General features: G+C 30.6%; 3 protein-coding genes across 3 annotated transcripts; all 3 read right to left on the bottom strand.

The window, feature by feature from the left end:
- Nucleotides 1-1566: 1566 nt before the first annotated feature.
- LOC112422663 (uncharacterized protein Mb2253c-like) lies at nt 1567-5267 on the bottom strand. Its single transcript, XM_024785989.2, has 7 exons — nt 5147-5267; nt 4834-4875; nt 3495-3587; nt 3260-3403; nt 2830-2937; nt 2205-2256; nt 1567-1870 (listed from the first exon to the last, which is right to left on the bottom strand). Exons 2-7 carry the CDS (start codon nt 4873-4875, stop codon nt 1839-1841), a joined length of 471 nt encoding a protein of 156 aa, XP_024641757.2. The 5' UTR covers nt 5147-5267; the 3' UTR covers nt 1567-1838.
- A 6629-nt stretch (nt 5268-11896) lies between these two features.
- LOC112422444 (uncharacterized protein Mb2253c) lies at nt 11897-15238 on the bottom strand. The gene is made up of 7 exons (XM_024785323.2): nt 15090-15238; nt 14732-14782; nt 13042-13134; nt 12814-12957; nt 12607-12714; nt 12378-12429; nt 11897-12155 (listed from the first exon to the last, which is right to left on the bottom strand). The coding sequence occupies exons 2-7, from the start codon at nt 14780-14782 to the stop codon at nt 12124-12126; spliced, it is 480 nt and encodes a 159-aa protein (XP_024641091.1). The 5' UTR covers nt 15090-15238; the 3' UTR covers nt 11897-12123.
- Nucleotides 15239-16754: 1516 nt separating this feature from the next.
- LOC112422879 (uncharacterized) lies at nt 16755-22719 on the bottom strand. The gene is made up of 8 exons (XM_024786636.1): nt 22509-22719; nt 20650-21445; nt 20248-20441; nt 18897-19013; nt 18665-18808; nt 18199-18306; nt 17702-17753; nt 16755-17119 (listed from the first exon to the last, which is right to left on the bottom strand). The coding sequence occupies exons 2-8, from the start codon at nt 21407-21409 to the stop codon at nt 17088-17090; spliced, it is 1407 nt and encodes a 468-aa protein (XP_024642404.1). The 5' UTR covers nt 21410-21445; nt 22509-22719; the 3' UTR covers nt 16755-17087.
- Nucleotides 22720-23420: the final 701 nt, after the last annotated feature.

Below are 23420 nucleotides of genomic sequence, written 5' to 3'. Positions count from 1 at the left end.
AAAAGTAAACTGCCACGGTTACAGATTTATTACCACAAACTACAGATTTATTACAGTCTACAGTAAATCTTATCCGTTTAGATGCTTTTTTTAAGTAAAAGAAGTTGTGTGATAATGTGTGTCATTCATATAAGATACTACAAAGGTGACTGATGAGCATAGACTATGGTCAGTATACTGTTTACAACAGTCTACAACGTATCAGACATTATATTCTAAAGTATAGACCAATCCTTCTACACATGTGGCGGTAAACTCTTCCAAAAAAATTTAACGTTTATGTATTCTTAAAGTTACATTCGAACCGAGACATTCAATCATTGAAGACAACAATGATTGAATCGTTTGTATATTGTATGCTACAATTTCCAGCATATCAGACGTTCAATATTTTTGTATGTAAACCAAATATATATTTTTCGTGCATGCAACATGAAATACTAATTCATCGAGACTTAACGTCTAAACGGGCAATAAATTCTTCTTAAAAGTTTTAACTCTTTCGCATGCTCAAGTCTTGATTTGAACTTAGACAGTATCTCTTGTGTATGTAAGAGAGTGGAGAGAATATTGTAATATTCTTTTTTGGTAGATATATTGTAATATTCTTTAGGCTTAATTGCACTTTTGGACCCCTATCTTTTCAAAAGTTGTGGTTATGGACCCCTAACTAATTTAAATACAAAAAACCCCCTATGTTTTGATTCTTTGGCAGTTTTGGACCCCCAGTCCATTGTTGACTCGATCAACGCTGACGTGGCACCCTAAGTGAGGTGCCACGTGTCAATTTTTTTATTATTTTTTTTGTCTTGGGGGTCCAAAACTACCAAAGAATCAAAACATAGGGGACTGTTTTGTATTTAAATTAGTTAGGGATTCATAACCGCAACTTTTGGAAAGATAGAGGTCCAAAAGTGCAATTAAGCCTATTCTTTAATATAGTGGAATATTTTTCGGAGTTTGCCCCGTTTTTCGCTCATTATTAAAGGGTTTTCCACCTTAAATATTGATGTTCAATTTTATCATTATCGTTGTGCTGCAAAATTCAAATCTCTTATGAATTTTGGAATTTTAATTTACACTTGTGTTAAGCTCGTCGAGCCCAACATCAAATTAATATAATAAATTTGAGGGGGCATAGTTATAAGAAATTAGTGAGGCAATAATATTTTCTTTTAATATATGTTGCCTACAAAGAGTAATAAGTAATGATAAAAAAAAATAAAAAAAAACTTCTATAATTATCAAAATAAAATTCAAATGTTTATTTCATAGAAAAAAAACTCAAATTTTTATGTCCAAACACACTTTCGTTTAAAAACAAAACTAATATGTACAATCAACAAAAACTGTTAAACAATACTTTAAAGTTTAACCAAAGGTGGAGTTGGAGGTTTTCAAAATCAAGTTTCCTAATACTTCTTTAGACAAATTGTATTCTATGTTCTACTAATTCCCTAAAATTTTAGTAAAAATATTAGGAAGAATATAATGTATCAAAATGAAGCTTCTTTTTGGGGTCATAACATCTATCACCATTCATAGTGATTATCACACAGCAAAGAATTTTTCAGATGAACATAGAAAATAGAAATTGAAATGGGCACATAAGATCCAAACAACATGACAGAAATTTTAAGTCCCTAAACTGCTAATGGTGGGCATCTACACATTGGGCATGTTCAAATTTACAATATTACAAACAACATTTGACCTTTGACATGCCAGTTCACATGTGAAACCACCAATTTGCTAAACTGTAGTACTTACTAGTTGCTAGACAGAAATGTAACATAGTTGCCAATAGTTTTTGACAGTGGCATGCTGTCAGATGATCGTTAATTCATGCGATCTTCTTGAACTTGACCATCTACATAAAGTTTAAGATCAATTAAATACAGATTTAAGACAAGTTAATAGATTGTTCAAAATATTTCTCCCAAAAAATTATCTAAATGAAATTTTTTTCTACTGATGCAGAAAACTAAACACAAAGCAAAGATGATTTTTGGTTTTAAAGCAACTTTGGATGCAAGTCAGTGCAGAGTTCTGATATACTAGGAAATTAAATAATCAAACTAAAATATGCTTTTTGATTTCAAAGCAGCTTTGGCTCCAAGTCATTGCAATTCTTGTTTATTAAGAAATCAAAGAATCAAACAATTGAAACTTGTAGGGATCTAAGAAATTTCTTAAGGTCTAACCTCCGAGAAAGATGGCCCGATTTGCTTGAGCATCAGCTTCAGTGTTATGTTCCTTCAACATTTTCAAAAGAAAAAACACGGCATTTGTTAACGGTTAGGGTAAAAATATAAAGACTTGTAAGCTAGAATTGAAGAGATTGTTTAAGAAAAGTCTTAAACTATCTTATTAAGCAAATTACACCCTAAAGCTGCATACCATAACTTTCTTATTAAGCAGCAAAATGACAATCCAGTTCTTGCTAAAATTAAGTGCAACCATATAACACATATTGATTACTATAGTGAGTACATAAGAGACTAATGCATGATCATGAGCCTAATCTAGCAATATTGTTGAAAACATCCATTTCCTAAAATGATACCTATTCAAGGTGACACAAAACCTAAACAGTCTTTCCATGAATTTGGAAGATTTTCTTTTCAAGGTAGAACCGGTATTTCTAATTTCAAACTACTAGTTTAGTTATTCAAGCAATTAGATCACATGACTTCCTTTGTAGACAAGCCTGTGAAATAAAAAATCATAAGATAAAGTATGATCAAGGTGATTCCTAAATTCCAATCTAGATGTTTCCAACTTCACAAAGCAATGCTCAATTGAGAAAGGAGCAACTTAAATAAATACCCTAGGAATGTAAAAGATGCTGAACAAGTGAAAGTTATCCCTTAGCTCCAAGGCCTCATTGCATAAGTTCCTTAAATGAGCATTGTTGATGTTCCATAAACCTTTCAGCTGTTGCAAAACAATAACATATGTTGGTAAATTGTTTAGAAAAGAAAAATGTATAAACAATGAAGAGTAGTGGTGAGTAAATCTTAACAATATCTAACCAATTAGGAAGAATATGAAACTAAATGAATTCAGAGAAGCCTTTCTTTTTTCTAGGAAGGGGATAGTTCCATGGTTGTTTTAACAAAGAAATCGTGTCATCGCTCAGAATTATCGAATCACCATGTATCTTTTTTATGAACAATTGGATTATGTTTTCCATATCAACATTCAAATGTACTGTAATTTTAAGTTAAAGATAATAATGCATACTCTATGAACATACCTGATTGATAACAAGTTCGGAATCTCCGTAGACAGTGATGTTCCTATATCCTTTCCTTACAGCTTGTTTCAGTCCTAAAATCAATGCGCGATACTCAGCAACATTATTTGTTTGATAACCAAGTCCTTCGCGGAATCGATAGAGCTACAAAGAAACATAAGAGTTAGCTTAGCTACATTTTATAAATAAATAGTATAATATAATGTCTAAATGAATTGTTGCACCAAGTAGATACCAGACTCCCATCTTCAGAACGCAGTATAGCTCCGGCACCAGCTGGTCCGGGATTCCCGCTGGCTGCACCATCAAACTCAAGGATACAAGAAAGCTGCAAATAATATTTGATTATTGTATTATCTCGAACATAATTTACATTATGATATAAAACTTTAGGCTTAAACATGATTGTCAAAACTTACAGAGGATTTTAATTTGGCAGGAATTATATTGCCTAAACTATACATAAGATTTCATAAAGTTTAGTAATCAAGCAATTCATGCGGAGCTTGGACAATCACCAAAGAAACTATTCAGTTTTTTAATTTACAAAGTAATATTATGCAAGCTTCAAATAAGATTTCGCTACTGTATTATCTCATAGATAAATTAAATTATGATATAAAACTTTAGAGTTAACTATGATTGTTAAAACTTTATGGAGGATTTCAATTTGGCAGCAAATATATTGCCTAAACTATACATAAGTTTTCTTAAAATGAAGAAAACCAAGCAATTGATATGAAGCTTTGACAATAACCAACTATATATTGCACTAAATTATGTGTGTGTGAGAGAAAATATGTACTGGGTGTGTGTTAAAATCCATTACTCAATAGTCATAATTACAACTGTTACAATTATAAGTTTCTATAAGCAAATAAATAAATTGTTTTTGAGAAAGCATGTTTTAAGTTTTTAAATATGATATCTGAGATAAAAGCTTACCTACCTAGTCCTGAACCTCAAATATGGTAGTCATAATGGCTATTCTGTGAATCTTAATGTCACTGTACAATTATTGTTTCTGAAACTTGGTGTGTGAGTGTGTCCTTAAATGTGGCTGATGCAAATTTTCAATGGATTTCTTTAATAATAAAATGCTAACAATATAATTAGGACATTGCTTAAATAGTAAAAAATATTAGTTTTTACATAGAAAATTGTATAAGCTGATGTTTGGTATCACGATAATTATGTCAGAATCTTCTAAAACTAAATATTGTAGCTTTTGCAAAATCACTATGGATTATCGTGATTATGCCATATCCACTTTAATACCGAACATACTATAATTTTTACTTTTTAATATGTTAGACATGTTTAGTTACTTTCGAGCATAATTGATCTTCCTCCGAAAATCATTCTTAGGTCAAACTAGAGATTAAAGTTTTTATGTTGGGATTGATTTTAACACTCGAGTTTACCTTCAACTACATTCTATCAATTTTATATAAATACAATTAAATCAAAATTAGTTTTTAAACATTCATATAGTATAATGTGTTGAAGCTATGTTATCCAAGATTTTTCAACAATTTATACAAACACAAAACATATAGAACAAACCAACTTACTGGATTATTCCTCTGTGCGATTGCAATACCACAACGATGCATCTGGACAAGAAAGTAAAACAGTAAGAATGTAACACCGTATGTATAGAATATAAGACTATTCAACGTCATTGTGTTCAATCATTACTATATGTTAAGTGGTAACAAGAATGCTAAAAATGTATCATCAAGTGTTGCATTGCATTTTTAGAGACGACAACAACAATTAAGTTTTATCTCCCTAAGTAGAATCGGCTACAAATAATACATTGTTCTATAAATAAATAAAAAAATAGCAGAAGAATAAAGGAAGAAGAAGAAGAAGAAAATTCACCTCTCGCTCTCTATGATTTTTCAACTCCAAGTCTAGCTCTAATGTGTTTGTTAGAGTCCGCAGTAGTAGTAGTAGTATAAATAGTAAAACTGATCGGTTTGTTATAACAAATTCTGAAACCGGATTTCAAATTTTTTATTAACCAGAGTAAATTCTTTACTCTGAGTGAGTACAAACGCTGTAAATGGTAAGGTTAAATCTAACCAGGGTAACTCTGGTGTGTACTATGGTGGTAAAAAAATGAACCACGGTAACTGCAATGAGTATGGCTAGTAATAATGGTTACACTGTCAATCCTATGTCACTCACTGTCGTGTTATTATTCTTTGTTGAAACTTGGTGTTGATGTTGTCATTGTTGTGTCTTATTTGTGAGACTGATAATAACATGGCAGATTCAAATTTTTACTCGGTTTGTTCGAAAGAAAAGGTATCAATAGTGTACATATTTCTTTTAGATGAAATTAATTGATTAAATTGAAAACAAAAGTTTGGCAAACAAGTTCATTTGGGTTTCAACTTGAGATTTAAAAGTTTGCTCTTAAATTTTAGATTCGATTCTTCTTGATATTAGTTTAACTTTTTTTTTTAAAGATGATGATATTAGTTTAACTCTTCATAAAAAGTTTGTCAAACAAAAATTGAAAATAAATTATAGAAACTATTTTTTGAGAGAAAATTATAGAAACTATGTAAGTGAAAGAATGTGTATATAATATATACGGATCGAATTTGTGTATAGTAAGAGGATGTGACAATCACATTTGAACAGTTTCATCAAGATCGAACAACGTTATGAAAATTGTGCAACTTAAAAATATGTATAAACATTTTAGGTAGGACACATATCATTTATGTTTGTTTTTATCTTTGGTTGAGGTTTTATTTTTTGACAAAATCTTGGGTGTTTTTTTTTTTTTGTGGATTATTTATGTTAAAAAAAAAAAATCTCTACCAAATATCATATTCCTCTCCTTTTAGTCTTCATTAGTTTTGCCATCAAAGCAAACTCAAAGTTTACCCTCCATCATATGATTTGAAATTAGAAAAATAATGTTTCATCAAAACAAACTAGACCACAATCACTGTGTGTAAGGGACACTTCAAATTACCAATTCATTGGTTGAGCTTTTTTAAATAAAGTGAGAGTAATTTTGAAAACTGTTTACATAAACTTATATTTAACCATAAATATTACCTTTTTGATGAAAAAAGAGAGCTATAAACTTAAAATTGAGCATGCACTAACTAAATTCAGGAATAGTGCACATTTTTTAAGCTTTTGAAGAAGTTGCACTTGTTGAGTCAAAAAAAATTAATTGCTCTTGTTTTTTTTATGGACAGACATAAGCCCCTTTCTTATTCTTTTCGTCATCTTGTTTGATCTACTTTGATTTCAATTATCTGTTTGTCCGTAGTATGCGATCAAAGGTGTTTGAACGGTCAGGACCTATGTTGGACCATCCAGCTATTAGAGAGGATCTATATCCATTTTTTGACCCATAATTTCATTCATACAAAGACAAAAATGATACACCGCGTCATAGCATGATTTTGTGATCTCACAAAATGGGATGCGATTTTTTTTAGATTAACAATGTGCTTTCATCCTTTTAATTTGTTGTTGAGTTCATGCATGTGACTAGTTCGTTTGATTAACATATGTAGTGTATAATGTTTTTTAATGAATTTAACTGATTTAATTGAAAAAGCAATTATAAAATGTGTATAAACCTTTCTTCTCAAGGATGAATGTGTGTAAACCTAAAGTTATGTCTTTGCAACTATTTTCAAGCAGTGAAATAATAATAATAGGCATAAGATTTCTCTAAATATTGTAATTAATCCACACAAAACATTATACAAAGTAAACCTACACAATTAGACATCTCTAGTCAGAATGCATTCATAGCATAGTGCGTATGCAAATTTGTTGAATGGTGGATTGGTTTTATATTAACCAAAAAAAAAAAAAAAAAAAAAAGCATATTAGTAAATTGCTAAATGGTGGTGAAAACTTCCAACAATTAACACAATAACAAAAAGAAAAAACAAACACACAAATTCATATAGAATTGATCGCATTATTACTCACATAGAAACTTAAGGTTACAAAAGTGTGTGATCAACAAGGTTTCCTACCAGCTAGATCCGGTACATGTGTCTTTTGATTTTTCTTACTCATAAGAGTGAACAAAATTTTCTATGAAATTTGAAAAGAATAACTTACCATTTCTTTGAAAACAAGACACATTGATTCCAAAAAAAAAAAAAAACACATTCAAATTTTGTTTAATTTGTGAAAGTATTTACTATTTTCATTTGCTAAAATATGCATTTATTTTCTATTTTCATTTGCTAAAATGTGTATTCGTTTTTATTTGTTGTTCAAATTAGTATTAATTATTACTTTGTCAAAATCATCCATAACTACTTTTTTGACAATATCCATAACTATTTGTATCAGGTAGAGAGAGGGAAAAAAACTGAAGTGAGATAATATGGTCAAGGGTAATATATTTAAAAGACAAATAATTTTAAAATTTATTAGTGATTTTATGTGTAATTAACCTTAAAACAACAATTAAAAAAATGAATAGATATAGTATATTTTTTTATAAAAAAAATATATTTTATTTATTTTGTGTCAAATATCATTAATAACGATGCTCCATTACCAAAGATGTTTTTTTTTTCTTTTCAAAGATCCATTACCAAAGATGTTGCATACTGATCAAAGAGATGCTTACATTTTGGAAATTGAGTTTAACATTTCCCACCTACTGTTTGGTTGAGTCCAAAATACTATCATATGGAGACTATTTCCATTCCGCAAGTGTCTTCAATCGTTTCTCTTTGTTAGTGGTTCCAAGTGTTTTGAGGTTTTCTCCCTTGTTTCACTAAATTAATGAAACTTTTAAGAAAATCTCGACAAAACAATTGGAACCTCTAGAAAGAGTGCACCTCTTGTTTTGGAGAAGAAAGAAATAGCCGATACATGTAGAGTGAAATGAATAAATGTATGAAGTTGAATGAATAAATATAGGTTACATCATAAGTAAAAAAGACTATTATGCCCTTCATTAGATTAGGAATTGGTTAGGTAGCAAACGTGTGGGTTTAGTCAGAAATTATTTAGTTAAAACACTAAGTATAAATCTAGGTTAAGCCAATTTTTATGAAGAAATTGCTAAATTATGGCAGTTGAACCACTGAAACACTCTTCATGCAGTTTGAACCACTGTGTATTTATTTATAGTGAAAGATACATACACATTTATGACTTGCATGAAAATGGAAAAATAATGAGAAGGTAAAGATAAAAACTTGTTTGGTGCCATACAAATTAAAGAGAGGGTGCCACCCATATCAGTACTAGTATTACTACCAAACCTATACATGTTGATTTTCTATCTCATTTTTTTTAAATAAATTTTTTCTTTCATTTGTTTCTCTTTTCACTATTTTTATAATGTAAATGTAAATGAAAAAAAAAAGGTTTTGTGTATAAAAGTACAATATTTCATTATATTGTTTATCACCTCTTTAAATCAACAAGTTTCGTCATTCAGACTAACTTATGCATTAGATCTGGGGAGTGTGCTCCTGCTCAAGGTCTCAAATTTGATTTTCTCTGGTATTAATTTGAGGGGGTTAGTTTAACTTCATTAAAAAAAAATAAAAATGAACTTATGCATGATGTAATACTTATTTTATTTGTGCACTATTAATCGGAAAAAATAAGAGTAAATTACACTCTCATCCTTTCAAATATGTTTGAATTACACTCCCCTCCCCTCTTATATTAAAATATACACTTCCATCCCTTGAAAAGTAAAATTTATACTCCCCTCCCCTATAAGAAGCTTGAATTACAACTCTCTCTTAATAATTACGTATGGATTACACTTTAATCTATTTTAACATAAATAAATATTTTTATAATATATATTAATTTTGAATCACCATTTAAAAAATATAATTTTTCGTTTCTTAATAATCTAAATGTCAATGACAATTAAATTTAAATATTTTGTTATAATTTTTATAATTTAAAATATAAAATTCACTTTTAAATAACCATACTTAATCGACTTTAGTAATTTTTCACATATTTTAATTTTATTTTGGGTTGTTTAAAACTATATGTTAATGAAATTGTGAATAAAAAATAGAGAAATATATGTAGTCAAAATTTGATTATATTAAAATGAACTCGCAATGCTATTTTTCTTTGAAGTGTGTTAGATTATTTGTTTGCTAGATTATTAGAAATAAAAAAATATATTATTGAAGGACTAAAACATAGATTTTAACTTAAGAGGGGAGGGAAATGTAATTCAAGCTTCTCTCAAGGGAGGAGAGTGAAATATTTTCTAATATGTTTTGAATAAGAGGGAAGGTAAGTGTATATTTTAACATAAGAGGGGAGGGGAGTGTAATTCAGACATCTTTAAAGGATTACTGAAAAAATAATAATGATTATGATGACCAAATTAACTGACTTAATGAATGAATCTTCAATTTGATATTTTTCTTATTTGGGATGATAATCTCATTAAGTCACCCATCATTAACCAAGGATCCCTTCTTTCAATAAAAAAAAAGAAAGATCCCTAGAGAAACTCTTTAATTTTTTGTAAAAAAAAAAAAAGAGAAACTCTTTAATGGTCACAACATCAAATAAAAAAGATTTCGGCACATTCATATAAAATGGAAAAAATTAAAAGAGAATAAAATTCAATAATATTAATTGATGTGATTAAATTATTTTTATTTTATTTAGGGTTGTGACCATATAGTAGAGTTTCTCGGATCCCTTATGTCTTATGCTAGGTCACGCATCTTAATTCGATTATCACCTCTTTCATGTTCACGAGGACTAGCATAAACAGTAGTAAGAAGCCGAGGCTCCGAATCTTTGACTTGAACACAATTATGAAGAAAATGAAAGTCATCATAAATGAGTTGGATTTTAACTTCCATCTATATTCCATAACAACTAAATATCCTTCGAAAAAATTGTGTTGATGCTTTAGCTAATATTGGGTGTAGAATGGGGTATGAGATGATGTTTTATGAGTCTTGTCCGACTCAAATTAATCATTTGTTAGTCGTTGATTATGCATGGATTTTTTTCCCCCGCATTTAATTAAGATGTAATTTCTCTCTTTAGACTTCAACCCTCCGATAATCAAAACAAATACTACCTACGTCCCTAATTATAAGGTCCTTTTGAAAAAATAACGGGAATTAAGATAGTGGATATTTGTATTAAATATGTTTGTAATTACTATTGTTTTTACAATTTTATCCTTTAAGAAAGAGGGTTGGCTTATGTTTTCAACATTCTATTTATTGCTGATTGAAGAAAAAGATGTATAATAAATAGGGGTATGTATGTAAAGAAATAATTAATGTAGTTGGAAATAGAAAAGGGATCTTGTAAAAAGGGACAAAAAAAAATTCTCAAAAGGGTCTTATAATTAGGGACGGAGGTAGTAAAATAAAAAGGGAAATGATAAAAGGCACGACAAAATTTTTGTGCCTAATTGCACGAACTATTCCTCTTATTAATTAATATTGACAGACAGTAATGCTTTGGCATTTGGCACTTGATCTCATGATAATTTATGTTTAACTAAGCTGATTCACCAAATAAAACATGAATTTGGAGCATCTTAAGGGTTGTAATGCTTTTATCGGTGCAACATTGACAGGGAAGATGATGGTGCTACTACCGACAACAATTTTATATTATCTTAGTTTATTACATTATATTTTATATATTTTAGTTAATCTTTATCTTATAAATCCATAAACCAACTAGAAGAGGGTCATTCACCAAACAAAGTGTGTGTTTTGAGCATGTCGTACATGAGTCGTGCATTAAATCTCTCGTACCATATAGCAACGTTCAAATAAAAATATCCCCAGAAAAAAAAAAAACACAAGCATCCGTTAACAAAGAATTTTTGAAATCCAAACTCTTATCGCCTAGTTTTTTAATGATTAATTTTTTTATAATGGTTTACATTTTAATGCTTACTTTTTGTAAAAAAATACTAATTTTAATGCTTACTTTTTGTAAAAAAATACTAATTTTAATGCTTACTTGTATTACATTAGACTAATAATAGTAAAATAAAACATCAATCCCATTTACATAAAGATTTAAATTTCATAACTATTTCAATAAAGTTAAACTCAATAATTTGTTGGCCTCAAATACTAAAATCTTTCTCAACATTTTTTTATTTTTGATAGCTTGTGTTATTCTTTATTCTCGACAATCATGTTATTCCTTAACCACTTTGAAGAGACTCTTTATCTATGAAAAATATAGTAAAAACCGAGTTTTTCCTCCATATGTTTTTTCTATGGAGAAAACTCTATTTGATGTGTATCGGACATTAATTGTAAATATCTCTTTCAACAAAATTTTGATTCTCTTAGTTCGTCACACTATGAGAGTTCAGCCGCTTTTGATAGATCAAAACTTGATTTAAAAAATCGAGAGAGATCGATTTATGTAAATATAACATAAGTTACACAACTGTTATAAATAAGTCTTAAAGAAGAAAAAAAAATATCATGCCGTGAAGCAAACACTCCACAGTAGAAAGTTTTCAAAATCAAGTTTCCTAATCTTTTTATGATTGTTTGTTCAACATGTACCCTTATTTTTAGTCAAAATATTAGGAATAATACAATGTATCAAAAAGAAGTTTTGATTCAGTCATGGTGATCATCACATAGCAAAGAGTTTTTCAGATGAACATAGAAAAAAGTACTTAATTCAGAAATATTACAAACAATGTAGAGGCATGTTCAAATTTACAATATTACAAACAATATTTGACCTTTGACATGCATGGTCACATATAAAACCACTAATGTGCTAAATTGTTACTTGTTAGACAGAAAGATAACATAGTTGCCAATAGTTTTTGACAGTGGCATGCTGTCATATGAACATTAATTCATGCGATCTTCTTCAACTTGACCATCTACAAAAAGTTTAAGATCCATTAACTACATATATATGAGGCAAGGTAAACGAGAATATATCAACTGAAACAAATAATCTCATTTATTAGGAAATCAAATAATCTAACAAAAAGACGCTTTTGGGTTTCAAAGAAGATTTGGCTGCAAAGCTTGACTTTAGGAAATCAAAGAAACAAACAAATGAAACTTATACGGAGCTGAGAAAAGTCTTGAGGTCTCACCTCCGAGATAGACGGCCTGGTTTGCTTGAGCATCAGCTTCAGTGTTAAGTTCCTTAAACAATTACAAAGGAAAACATGTTATTTGTTTACAATGAGATAAATATATAAGGAGTTGTATTCTAAAATTGAAGAGATAAAAACAAGTCAGAACCGAATCTTATTCGTGTGAGTGAATGTCATTCGAGTGAGTGATCATGAACAATAAAGCGCTAAATCGCTAAATAAATACCCTGCGAATGTGTTGGATGGTGCATGAGTGAAAGTCACCCTTCAGCTCCAAAGCCTCGTTACATAAGCTCCTTAAATTTGCATTGTAGATGTTACATGAACCCTTAAACTGTTGCAAAACCAATAACATATCTTAGTATATTGTTTAGAAAAGAAAAATGAATCAGCTCCATAATATATAACCTCAGCAGCATATAATAGAACAAACCTGGTTGACAACTAGCTCAGAGTCCCCTTTGATAGCGATGTGATGATATCCTTTTCGGATGGCTTGTTTCATTCCTAAAATCAAAGCGCGATACTCAGCAACATTATTTGTTTGGTAGCCTAATCCTTCACGGAATCGATAGAGCTACAAAGAAACATAAGGGTTAGCTACATTTTATAAATAACATATAATATAAAGCTCAGATGAATTGTTGAGTAAAGTTGGTACCACATTCCCATTTTCAGAACGCAGTATAGCTCCTGCACCAGCTGGTCCGGGATTTCCACGCGATGCGCCATCAAACTCAACAATACAAGAACGCTGCAAAATAAGATTTTGTTACTGCATTATCTCATAGATAGAATAGATTATGTTACAAAACTTTACGTTTAATATATAAACTTCATACTGCGAAAACTATACAGATTTTCAAAAAGTTAACATAGGTAAGAATCTAACATCTAAGTATCTATAAGCAAACAGAATTTATACAATTGAGTTACATTTTTAAACTTTATAATATGATTTCTGGACCAAGTAATTAGCTTACTGACTTTTGTATATTTGCCAAAAGCTTAGTAACTATAATGTGAATCTTATGTCACTGTACTGTTATGCATGAGCCTCATACAAGGAGATAGCTCCAAAATCTTTCAAAAAAATTCATAGTTAAGATCTTTAAAAAAAAAAAAAACTTTCAAAACATTCACTTTTTTATTTAGAGTGTCCTTATTTGAACATGTAAAATTTGATAGTGTATTGGGAACTTCTAAGTTTAATCCTTGCTTAATTTTAATAGGTTTTTTAGTCCCTATAAAAAAGAATTACTTCTAAAGGTTCATTTACTAAAATTTAGAATTTTTTAACATGAGCCGAATTAAATATGAATTTTTTAAAACGATAAAAGTTAAAGATAAAATTAACAAAATCTGGACGTAGAAATCAAATTTTATGACAATTTTTTGCAGATGAACTTTTAGTAATGTTCTTAACATGTCTGTAAAAATTTGTTCAAAAACTAAGAGTTTAAGCATAAATTAAACAAATTTGAATTGAGGAAGGACTAATACTGAGTGCATAATTTTTTTTAGGGACTAAAAGAACTATTAAAATTAAGTAAGGACTAAACTTGAAAGGTCCCAATTTTATAGGGACCAAAAATATATTTAACCCTTATTTATAACCAATGATTTGACTTAAAGAGATCAGAAAAATTATTAAAAATTGAAATCATATCTACAATTTATGCATATACGGTGCCAACATAAAAATGGTGTGAAAATAGTCATACAAAGGGAAGTTTGGAAATTAAAAGTTTTTATTTCAACAAACTTGTGATTTGTAACCAATGTATCTTTGATTTATTCACGAACAATAGATATTACTCATTTTACACTTTAAAGAGAATCGTTCAACTTAAGAGGGCCGAATCCATGCAAAGCAAATGTTAATAATAATAAAGGTTTGTCTAACATGTGCAATATTGCACATGTTAGCAATATTGCACATGTTAAGGTAATTAAAAGTAGTAATTTTTCATTGAAATTATTAACGAGTGTCTCCGGAACACTCTTTAAGCATCCAAAGTGGTAATATTTTATGAAAGTTTGTGCAATTATTGCATTAGAAATTATAGTTTTTACTTTTTTTTTTTAAAGAATAATTTCTCCATTAGGAATGCTTAAAGAGTGTTCCGAGAACACTCGTTAACAAGACTCTAATAATAATAACAAAAATGACACTACTAGTTTTGTGTCATTCTGAGCAAGAAATTTTCATGTTATGATATCCAAGATTTTTCTAAATATACCGTAATAATTAATATAATTAATATTCCATCTGATTTAAAATACCGTATAAATAATTTTTTTATATATATTATGTATCTGATAGACAAAATAAATACAAACAAACTTACAGTATTACGACGAGGAGGAACAACTTCAATATATCCACTAAAATGCTCCATCTGGACAAGAAAGAAAAAGAAATCAGATAAATCAATCAAACAGTAAATAATAAATATATATACAATCAAACTTCAAGAATGTAACACCTTATATATATATATAGAATAACATTACTATAAAATCACTAGTTTTAAGCATTTTTATGCCAAAATCCCAAAAATGCCTCCAAAGAAATAAATTAGTAGTGTATATGTGTTTAAGATAACACAAAAATGCTAACTAAAAAAGTATCATCATGCATTCCATGCATTTTCAAAGAAATGAAGAATATAACATAAGAACTTATGAAGAAGATGAATCACTCACCTTGTCACTCTAATTTTTTTCTCTAAAATGTATTTTTGTAGAGTCACACTATACTATAGTGTGTGTATATATATCACAAAATGAAATCGGATTTTAAATTTTCATAAACTAGAATAAATTATTTGCTTCAGTTACGGATATATTCCAGTAAAAATGAATTTAATATTTGCTTCAATTTTTCAATTTAATGGAGTGGTACCTAGCTACACCTCAGTATAACAAACTCTGTCAAAAAATAACTATGGTGTGGTAAAATTAATTATATTGAGTACTATGGACAGTAATAAAAACCAACCATGGTAAATGTAATAATGAGCATGGCAGAAATAATAGCAATCCTATGTCACCAATGTACTATTCATTTTGAAACTTGGTGTTGCTGTGTCCTATATGAGAGACTAGTAAGTAGTAACGTGGCTGATGCAAAATTTCGTTCGATTTATTTAATTTAATTTAAGGTGTTTTCATTTTATTAGTACAATATATTTCTTATAGCGTTACTTTGTGTATATTGCATTAATACAATGTTATATGATGATTGTTAAGGGATATAGTGTTATTCATGAAAGGTGAACCGATTCAAGTGGTAGAAAAATTGCTCATTTACGCAAGTGGTCAGATTTTTTATCTCTATTTTTGTGTGCCTCAAATTCTCTGACGGAGGTTAACCATCGTTAAACAATGGTGAAAAAGTCTTCACTTCGTATAATATATTTAGTTGAAAAAATAAATTATGAAAATTATTTTTTGATAGATCAAATTATGTAACTTAAAAAATGTGTGTAAACAATTTAGATGGACACACCCTTTCATAAATATTTTAGTAAAGACACTCTCAACAATCTAATCTGCCCTTCGCCTTCACTGTAATCTCATACATGAATCACATAGCTATTGGTTAGTAGTTTTAGCAGTTCATGGTTCAGTAGTCAATGGAGTATAGAACATTAGAGATATTTTTCTACATTATTGCATGATATGCATTTTACGGTCTCACCAAATTATACCTGGAGCTGATACATATGTCACACGTAGGAATTAGTTCAACTATATGCTGTGAATAACAGCTCCGTGACAGTGGAGAGGAGGATTGAAGTTTGGTGAATGCAAAAGGTGGGATGGAATACTTTAGACTGGTCTTTGTATCCTAATTTTTTATATTTATTCAAAATAATAATAAAATTGCTGGTATGGTTTTTGTTCCAGCAAAACTATGCAAAGCACAAAGGGTAGCACAAGGTACAAATCATTGTACATCTGGATTTTAAAATCCTAATGTATGTGCTTGCTTTCACAGTAAGATACCCACCCACCACACATTATCCCAACACTGCAAATATGAGCTTCTTCATTTTCACCTTATATGAGCCTCTGGACGCGAGATTGTATAACAATGTCCAACCAAACATAGGCTAAATTAAGTATTCTATAGCAACGTCCAACCAAACATAGGCTAAATTAAGTATGTGGCTTATGATTTGGATTTAAAATCCGGATAAAACACGTCCAAAATTTAAAATTTGGAGAGGGGTAAATGAAGTACAGTAATATATGAATGAACTGAGACAAATATATCATGCAGTCAATCAAACACTCCACAGTAGAAAATTCGGAAAATCTAGTTTCCTAATCCTTTTTTAGTGTATGCTCCATAAGTACCATAAATTTTTATCAAAAGGAAGTTTCATTTGGGGGTCATGACATTAAACACATTTGGTTGATCATCACATAGCAGAGTTTTGAAGATGAAAGTAGAAAATAGAGATTCACAAAATATGAACATAACAATTTAATTTCCTAATCACATGACGGTCATCTATACATCATGGATGTTGAAACTTAGAAAATTGTAAGCAACATTTGACCTTGGACATGCAGTGTCATACCGTCATATGTAAAATCCTCAATATGCTAAATTGCTAGGCTCAGCTTAAAACAAGAAATGTAACACAGTTAGTTGTCAATAGTTTGTTATGGTGGCGCTGTCTCTGACGATGATTAATGCATATGATTTTCTTCAACTTGACCATCTACAAAAGTTAAACATAAAGATCAATTAAATTCTATGTTCCGCTACCAAATATGCTATCTCCGTCCCAAAACGTCTAACCTATTTGTAAAAATAAAAACATCGTCCCAAAATGACGGACTCGTTTCAATTTTCAGTACAACATTAACTATTTTTTTTCCTATTGTAACCTCTAATTAATATTGTTTGCATCACTCTCAATTCAATATTTTCTACTTTGCATTTTATCATGAAAGTGAATACACCAATACACGATAAGGGCACTTTAGTAAAAGTACTCTTCTCTCTTTTTTATTTATACAATTTTCTTAATTTGTGCACATTGGCCAACTGGGTCAGTTATTTTGGGACGGAATGAGTATATGTAAATATAATTTGAGGCAAGCTAACAGATTATTTTACTATATTTCTTTAAAAATTAAACATAAACTATATCAACTGAAATAAAAAACCACACGCAAACCAAAGATACTTCTTGGTTTCAAAGCTGCAAATCATTGGAATTCCCATTAATTGGGAAATCAAAGAATCAAACATTAATTGAAACCTATAAGGAACTGAGAAAAGTTTTATGAGGTCTAACCAGTGAGATTGATGGCCCGGTTTGCATTACGAACAGCTCCATAGTTACGTTCCTTAAACATTAAAAAAATACATGTTATTATTGATATAAAAATATAATTTGTAATCCAAAATTGAAGAGATAAAAATTAGTCCGAACTGAACGTAAATATTCATATAATTAGGAGTCTAATGTTATTGGTGCGAGTGATCTTGAACAATAAAGCTAGGGTGCCGATCTTCTATTCAAAGAGTTGAACCAGAATTTCTAAATTCATAGTATACTAGATTTAGTTATTCAAGCATTTGGATCACATGACTTTTTTTGTAGACAGGCATGCAAATTAAAAAAATCACAAGAAAAAGTATGATCAAAATGATTCTCAAATACCAATGTAATTGTTTTCAACTCCACAAAGCAATATCCAAATGCGTTGGATGCATTGGATGATTGAAATCTGTGCTCAAATGCTTTGGGAAACTTAAACATATAGACTGAATTACAAAAAAAAAAAATACCCTGGAAATGTGTTGGATGCGGAATGAGTGAAAGTTATCACTCAGCTCCAAAGCCTCAGCACATAATTTCTTTAAATGTTCGTCTTTGATTTTCCAGGGATCCAGAATCTGTTGCAAAACCAATAACATATGTCGGTATTTGTTCAAAGAATCAAGTATGAAAAATGAAAAGTAACAATGGGTAAATCTTTAACAATAATATCTAACCAATTAGGATGAATATGAACTAAATGAATCCAAAGAAACCTTTCTTTTTTTGGGAAGGGGATGGGTTCCTTAGGTTGCTCTTAATGTAGAAACCATATAATTACTTGGAATTTTCAAATAACCAAGTAATATTCTGTGAACAATTGGATTATGATTTCTTTTTATGAACATTCAAATGCAACTTTAAGTTTAAGTAATGAAAATTATACTATTAGATATAATAACGAATTAACGATGCATATTCTATAATAGAACAAACCTGATTGATAACAAGTTCCGAGTCTCCTTTGGCAGTAACATACTTAAATCCCTTCATACTCGCATGTTTCAATCCCAAGAGTAAAGCCCGATACTCAGCGGACTCTTTTGTTTGGTGACCCAGTCCTTGGCGAAACCCATAGAGCTACAAAGGAACATAAGAGTTGGCTACATTTTATAAGTAAATAATATACTACCCAATTGGATTGAATTGTTGCATATAAAGTATATACCAGACTCCCATCTTCAGCAAGCAGTAAAGCTCCTGCACCTGCTGGTCCACGATTAATGTTTAGATCACCAAACTCAACCCCCATGGATACACCACCAAACTCAAGGATACAAGAAAGCTGCAAATAATACTTTGATACTCTATTATCTCGTAGATAAAATAAATTTTGAAGCATAAACTATACAGTAGATTTCTAAACATAAAGAAAACCAAGCATAAACTTTAAAGCACGGTGCTGGTTCAATAAAAACTTTGAGGAACTGAGAAATTCCAGGGTGTAGAAAGCTTTCAGAGCTTCCACCATCGACTAGCCCTTGTTTTTCACATCGTCCACCAATTGTAGTACATTAAAATCAAATGTCTACTGGGTCATTTGTGGGAGAAGAACTTTTCATCACAAAAATAACACAGTCGGTAGGTTGGATTCTTCTGATTTGAATTTCAGAAGGGGAAACTCTATATATTTATGTTTTTCTGTTGGTTGGTAAAAGGTTTGGTGCTACTGCTAGGAGTTTGAAGTTAAGTTGGTAGGTTGGATTGGGTTGGCTATTTGTGTTTTTTTATTTGAAATGGTGTGTTTGTGGTATTGCGTTTGGGAAGGGTGGCTGGGAATTTTGGTTTGGTCGAAGTGATGTATTTTTCCTCATAATTTGGCTAGAGTGCCTTTTCAATGGTTTGGGGGGATAGTGCCATCACAAACAGAGCCGGAAACTCTCCAATTTGAAAGGCACAACTTCAACATATAGAAAAACAAAGGCCAATTCATTCTCAGAGCTTTTCTGTCCCAGGCAGTTCTATGCAGAAAAGCGTTGATGGTTGTCTTGTTGTTAAGACAAAGTTTAAACATGTACAATCCTCTACTCATCATCATTCAAGGCCAAAAACTTTGAAGGGAAATCAAATGAAGCAAAAACAAGCACTGAAGGTTGTAATAAGAGGATTATTTTTCCTCATTGCCTTTCTTTGTTATAGTTTCTTTGTTTGTTAAATTGTTTTCGATGTTCATAACAATATACCTATTCTATGTGCTAGTTTGGAAGGTCTACTTTAGTTGTTGCATTAACCAAGAGTCACACATCTGAGGCATCCATGTAAGTCCCAACCCATGTAAGCTTAAACAATCTAACTCCAGGGCCCTCTCATACACAGAAGGTCCAAAATCAAGCTCTAACGCTCGTGTAAAATCACGCTGTTAATGAAATGGGTGGGACATTTTGCATCATTTGGAACCAAGGAACAACCTCTAAATCCAAACATAATTGCTAATTATCTACATCAGATGTTGCATAATAATCAAAGACTTTAAAAATCCAATCTATAACATTTTGGAAATCAAGTTTAACATTTCTCACCTGTTGTTTGGTTGGTTTAACTTGCGATTGAGTGCCATGCGAATACCCTTGAAGTGTACCAAAGGCATCTGTGATTCGATTGATCTTGACATTCATCCACTCCATCTTTTCTAGCAGCTCTGAGTGGTACTTCTCCATTCTTTCACTTATTCGCTTTACTTCAGCTTCGAGTTCCATCATTCTTGTGTTGTTGTCTGCCATGGTGAGATGACACCACCAAAATTGTAATGAGCAGAATAAATGAATAACAAAAGAAAAAATAGTAAAAAAATTAAAATTGTAAATAATTACAATTGTAAGTATCTAACTTCTAAGAAACTAACATAGATAAGATGAAAGCATTTTGATTTTGATTTTGCTTCCTCATGTTACAAAAATAGCTTATCAAGACCATGCCATCACCTTCTTTTCCAATTGCATGTCGTTCCTTGTTAACATAATTTCCCATGTCTCGTTTGCAAAATGGTGTAATTTCATGCGCTCCTACATCTTTAACAAGAGGTTGAAAAGTCTTCTTGATCCTCACTCCTGGATCATCATTGCTTTGGATTGCTCTCTTTACACGCAAGTTCATTTTCCTGTTAGCCTTGAACAATCTTGCCTTTGTAGGGGTAGTCTCGTGAGAATGGCTAGATTCAAATCTTTTAATGTACCACAAACCATCGTCTTCCAACTTAATGCAAATCTTGGCTGGACAATTTTTTTCCTTAGATGGGAGAGTTTGTAACGAATTTTTTGACAGTCTAGATCCCTCTCTTGAGCAAGCAAGAATTACATAGCAGATCTCTCCATTATCTCCTTTTCTTGATGTTCTAATCTTCCACCTAAAACCCTTTTTCAAAGCATACTCTCCATAAAATGTTTTAACATCATCTATGCAAGAAAAACACATCCCTGTTTCAGGCTTCCAACGTGCTTCATCATCATTACAGTTATCAACTTCTATAACTTCATTATCATTAGAGTTATCAACTTCTATAACTTCATTATCATTAGAGTTATCAACTTCTATACCTTCATTATCGTTAGAGTTATCAACTTCCATACCTTCATTATCATTCGAGTTATCAACTTCTATACCTTCATTATCATTTGAGTTATCAACTTCTATACCTTCATCACGAATAGCATCACAATCTACCGAATTCTTTGAACTATCCATGAAGTTCCAATTGAGGGTGAAAGTGCCAATCCAAAACTGCATAAAAGAAGTCATTAAGATCTATAATAAGTTATGTTGCAAACATTGAGATTTTCAAGTTTATTCATAAATTATAGTTGTAAAATTAAAAGACAATAACACTACAACAAGTAAATAATTACATGGAAAAAGTTCTATTCAATCCAAGACAAATACATCAGACCCATGACACAAAGTTAACGCTAGGAACTGCTACACACCAAAATAAAACAACCAAATAAGAGAAAGTAGCAGCCCTATAACATTCCAATACCACACCATCAATGTGACTACACCAGACCCCTACTAATATAAACAACTAACAACCAAACCTTACCCCACTAAGTCGAGTCGGCTACATGGATTAAATTACGCTATAATGCTCTATCATAAATCATATTTCGGTCAAACTCATCCAGTGATCTGACCAGCCTCCATCTAATTTACTCTCCTTACTACATAATCTACAAATCTTCTCTCTACATACCTAAACCACTTAAGCCTATTTTCCACCATCTTTTCTACTATAGATGCTACCCAACTCCCTCTCTAATATTGTCATTTCTATATCATATCTCATTTAGTCTTACCAGTTACCACACATCCAACACAACATCATCATCTCCGCTACGCTTATTTTATTCTCGTGTTAGTTCTTCACCGTCCATCACTATGTTCCATACAACATCTCTGGTCTTATAAAACTTCCCCTTCAACTTGAGCAGTACTTCTTATAGAATGTGTGTCCAATGTCTGACACGACACGACACTGGCACTTGTAATTATATTCAATTATGTTTTTTTCTTCAAATTATTACTAATGTCAATGCCTCAGTGTCGTGTCCGGTGTCCGTGTCAGCATTTCATAGATAATTAACAATAAAGCTACATCTACCTAACTTGGCAACATAAACCAAGGCAGTCTTGACTCTCCCAACAAAATCTAACTAACTTACAAAATGATATCTACACAGAATCAAACTAAAAACCCTAAACAGAGATAAAAGTAGGAAAATAAGGATGAATGAGCTGAAATCATAAACCAACAAAAATGGAAAATAAACCCTAAATACCCTGATACCTTAATTATAATGAGGAATGAGTTGAAATTATAATGAGTGAAGGAGGAAGAAGGAAATTGTGCCAGAAGTTTATTCCAGATCAAAGCTTCGTATTTGAAGCAGTACCGAAAATCAAGTAGGATTCTGAAGAAGAAGAAGAAGAAGAAGAAGTCAAAATTGAAAGTATGTATGAACAACAAGTCATTACGGTGTCCGTGTACTCTTGTCAAATGTTTTGTAGTATGTAAGTTTTTATTTTATTTTAGACATAATAGTAGTTTTGGTCCCCTATGTTTATAGAAGTTGCGACTTTGGCCTCATAATTAAAATAATTTAATGTTGGCCCCTATGTTTTGCCCCCTTTGCATTTTTTGCTCCCTAGGTCAATTTTGACAAAGTCAATGCTGACGTGGTGCCACATGTGTAATTTTTTTATTTTTTATTTATATTTTTTTAATTAAAAAAATATATTTTTTTAATAATTAAAAAAAATTACACACGAGGCGCCAAGTCAGCATCGACTTGGTCAAAATTGCTATAAGGGGCCAAAAGTGCAAAGGGGTAAAACATAAGGGTCAAAATCGAATTATTTTAGTTAGGGGGTCAAAATCGCAACTTCTTGAAACATAGGGGCCAAAATTGTTTCTTTTAAGCCTATCATACAACCAAAATAATTCTATCACGCTATGTTGATACATTGATGTTTCTTTGATGCAGTAAAACTGTTTTTCAGTGGTATGCGTAACATATTGCAAAAAATTGTGCTTTCATATATTTTCTTAATAAAAAAAATAAAAAATTCTTACCATCTTACTGTTTGCAAATTGTAACGCCCTCTTTAATTATTTGATTATTTTAATGAGTTTAGAATATATTTATATGATTTGTATGATTTATATGATTTATTTTGATGAGTGGTATTTTGTTATGTT

Source organism: Medicago truncatula, chromosome 6, assembly GCF_003473485.1.
Source record: "Medicago truncatula cultivar Jemalong A17 chromosome 6, MtrunA17r5.0-ANR, whole genome shotgun sequence".
Lineage (NCBI taxonomy): Eukaryota > Viridiplantae > Streptophyta > Magnoliopsida > Fabales > Fabaceae > Medicago > Medicago truncatula.
Note: the sequence above shows the minus strand (reverse complement) of the source record. Positions and strands in the feature narration are given on the sequence as shown.

What these genes read in the sequence shown, in the direction of transcription:
- LOC112422663 (XM_024785989.2), bottom strand. Translation starts at nt 4,875, where the DNA reads ATGCATCGTTGTGGTATTGCAATCGCACAGAGGAATAATCCA. An exon ending in TCGCACAGAGGAATAATCCA is followed by an intron (nt 3,588 to 4,833) that starts GTAAGTTGGTTT and finishes TATTATTTGCAG; the next exon opens with CTTTCTTGTATCCTTGAGTT. An exon ending in CCGAACTTGTTATCAATCAG is followed by an intron (nt 2,938 to 3,259) that starts GTATGTTCATAG and finishes GTTTTGCAACAG; the next exon opens with CTGAAAGGTTTATGGAACAT.
- LOC112422444 (XM_024785323.2), bottom strand. Translation starts at nt 14,782, where the DNA reads ATGGAGCATTTTAGTGGATATATTGAAGTTGTTCCTCCTCGTCGTAAT. An exon ending in TTCCTCCTCGTCGTAATACT is followed by an intron (nt 13,135 to 14,731) that starts GTAAGTTTGTTT and finishes CTTATTTTGCAG; the next exon opens with CGTTCTTGTATTGTTGAGTT. An exon ending in CCATCCAACACATTCGCAGG is followed by an intron (nt 12,430 to 12,606) that starts GTATTTATTTAG and finishes TAATTGTTTAAG; the next exon opens with GAACTTAACACTGAAGCTGA.
- LOC112422879 (XM_024786636.1), bottom strand. Translation starts at nt 21,409, where the DNA reads ATGGATAGTTCAAAGAATTCGGTAGATTGTGATGCTATTCGTGATGAA. An exon ending in ACATGCAATTGGAAAAGAAG is followed by an intron (nt 20,442 to 20,649) that starts GTGATGGCATGG and finishes TCACCATGGCAG; the next exon opens with ACAACAACACAAGAATGATG. An exon ending in GCATCCAACACATTTCCAGG is followed by an intron (nt 17,754 to 18,198) that starts GTATTTTTTTTT and finishes TTAATGTTTAAG; the next exon opens with GAACGTAACTATGGAGCTGT.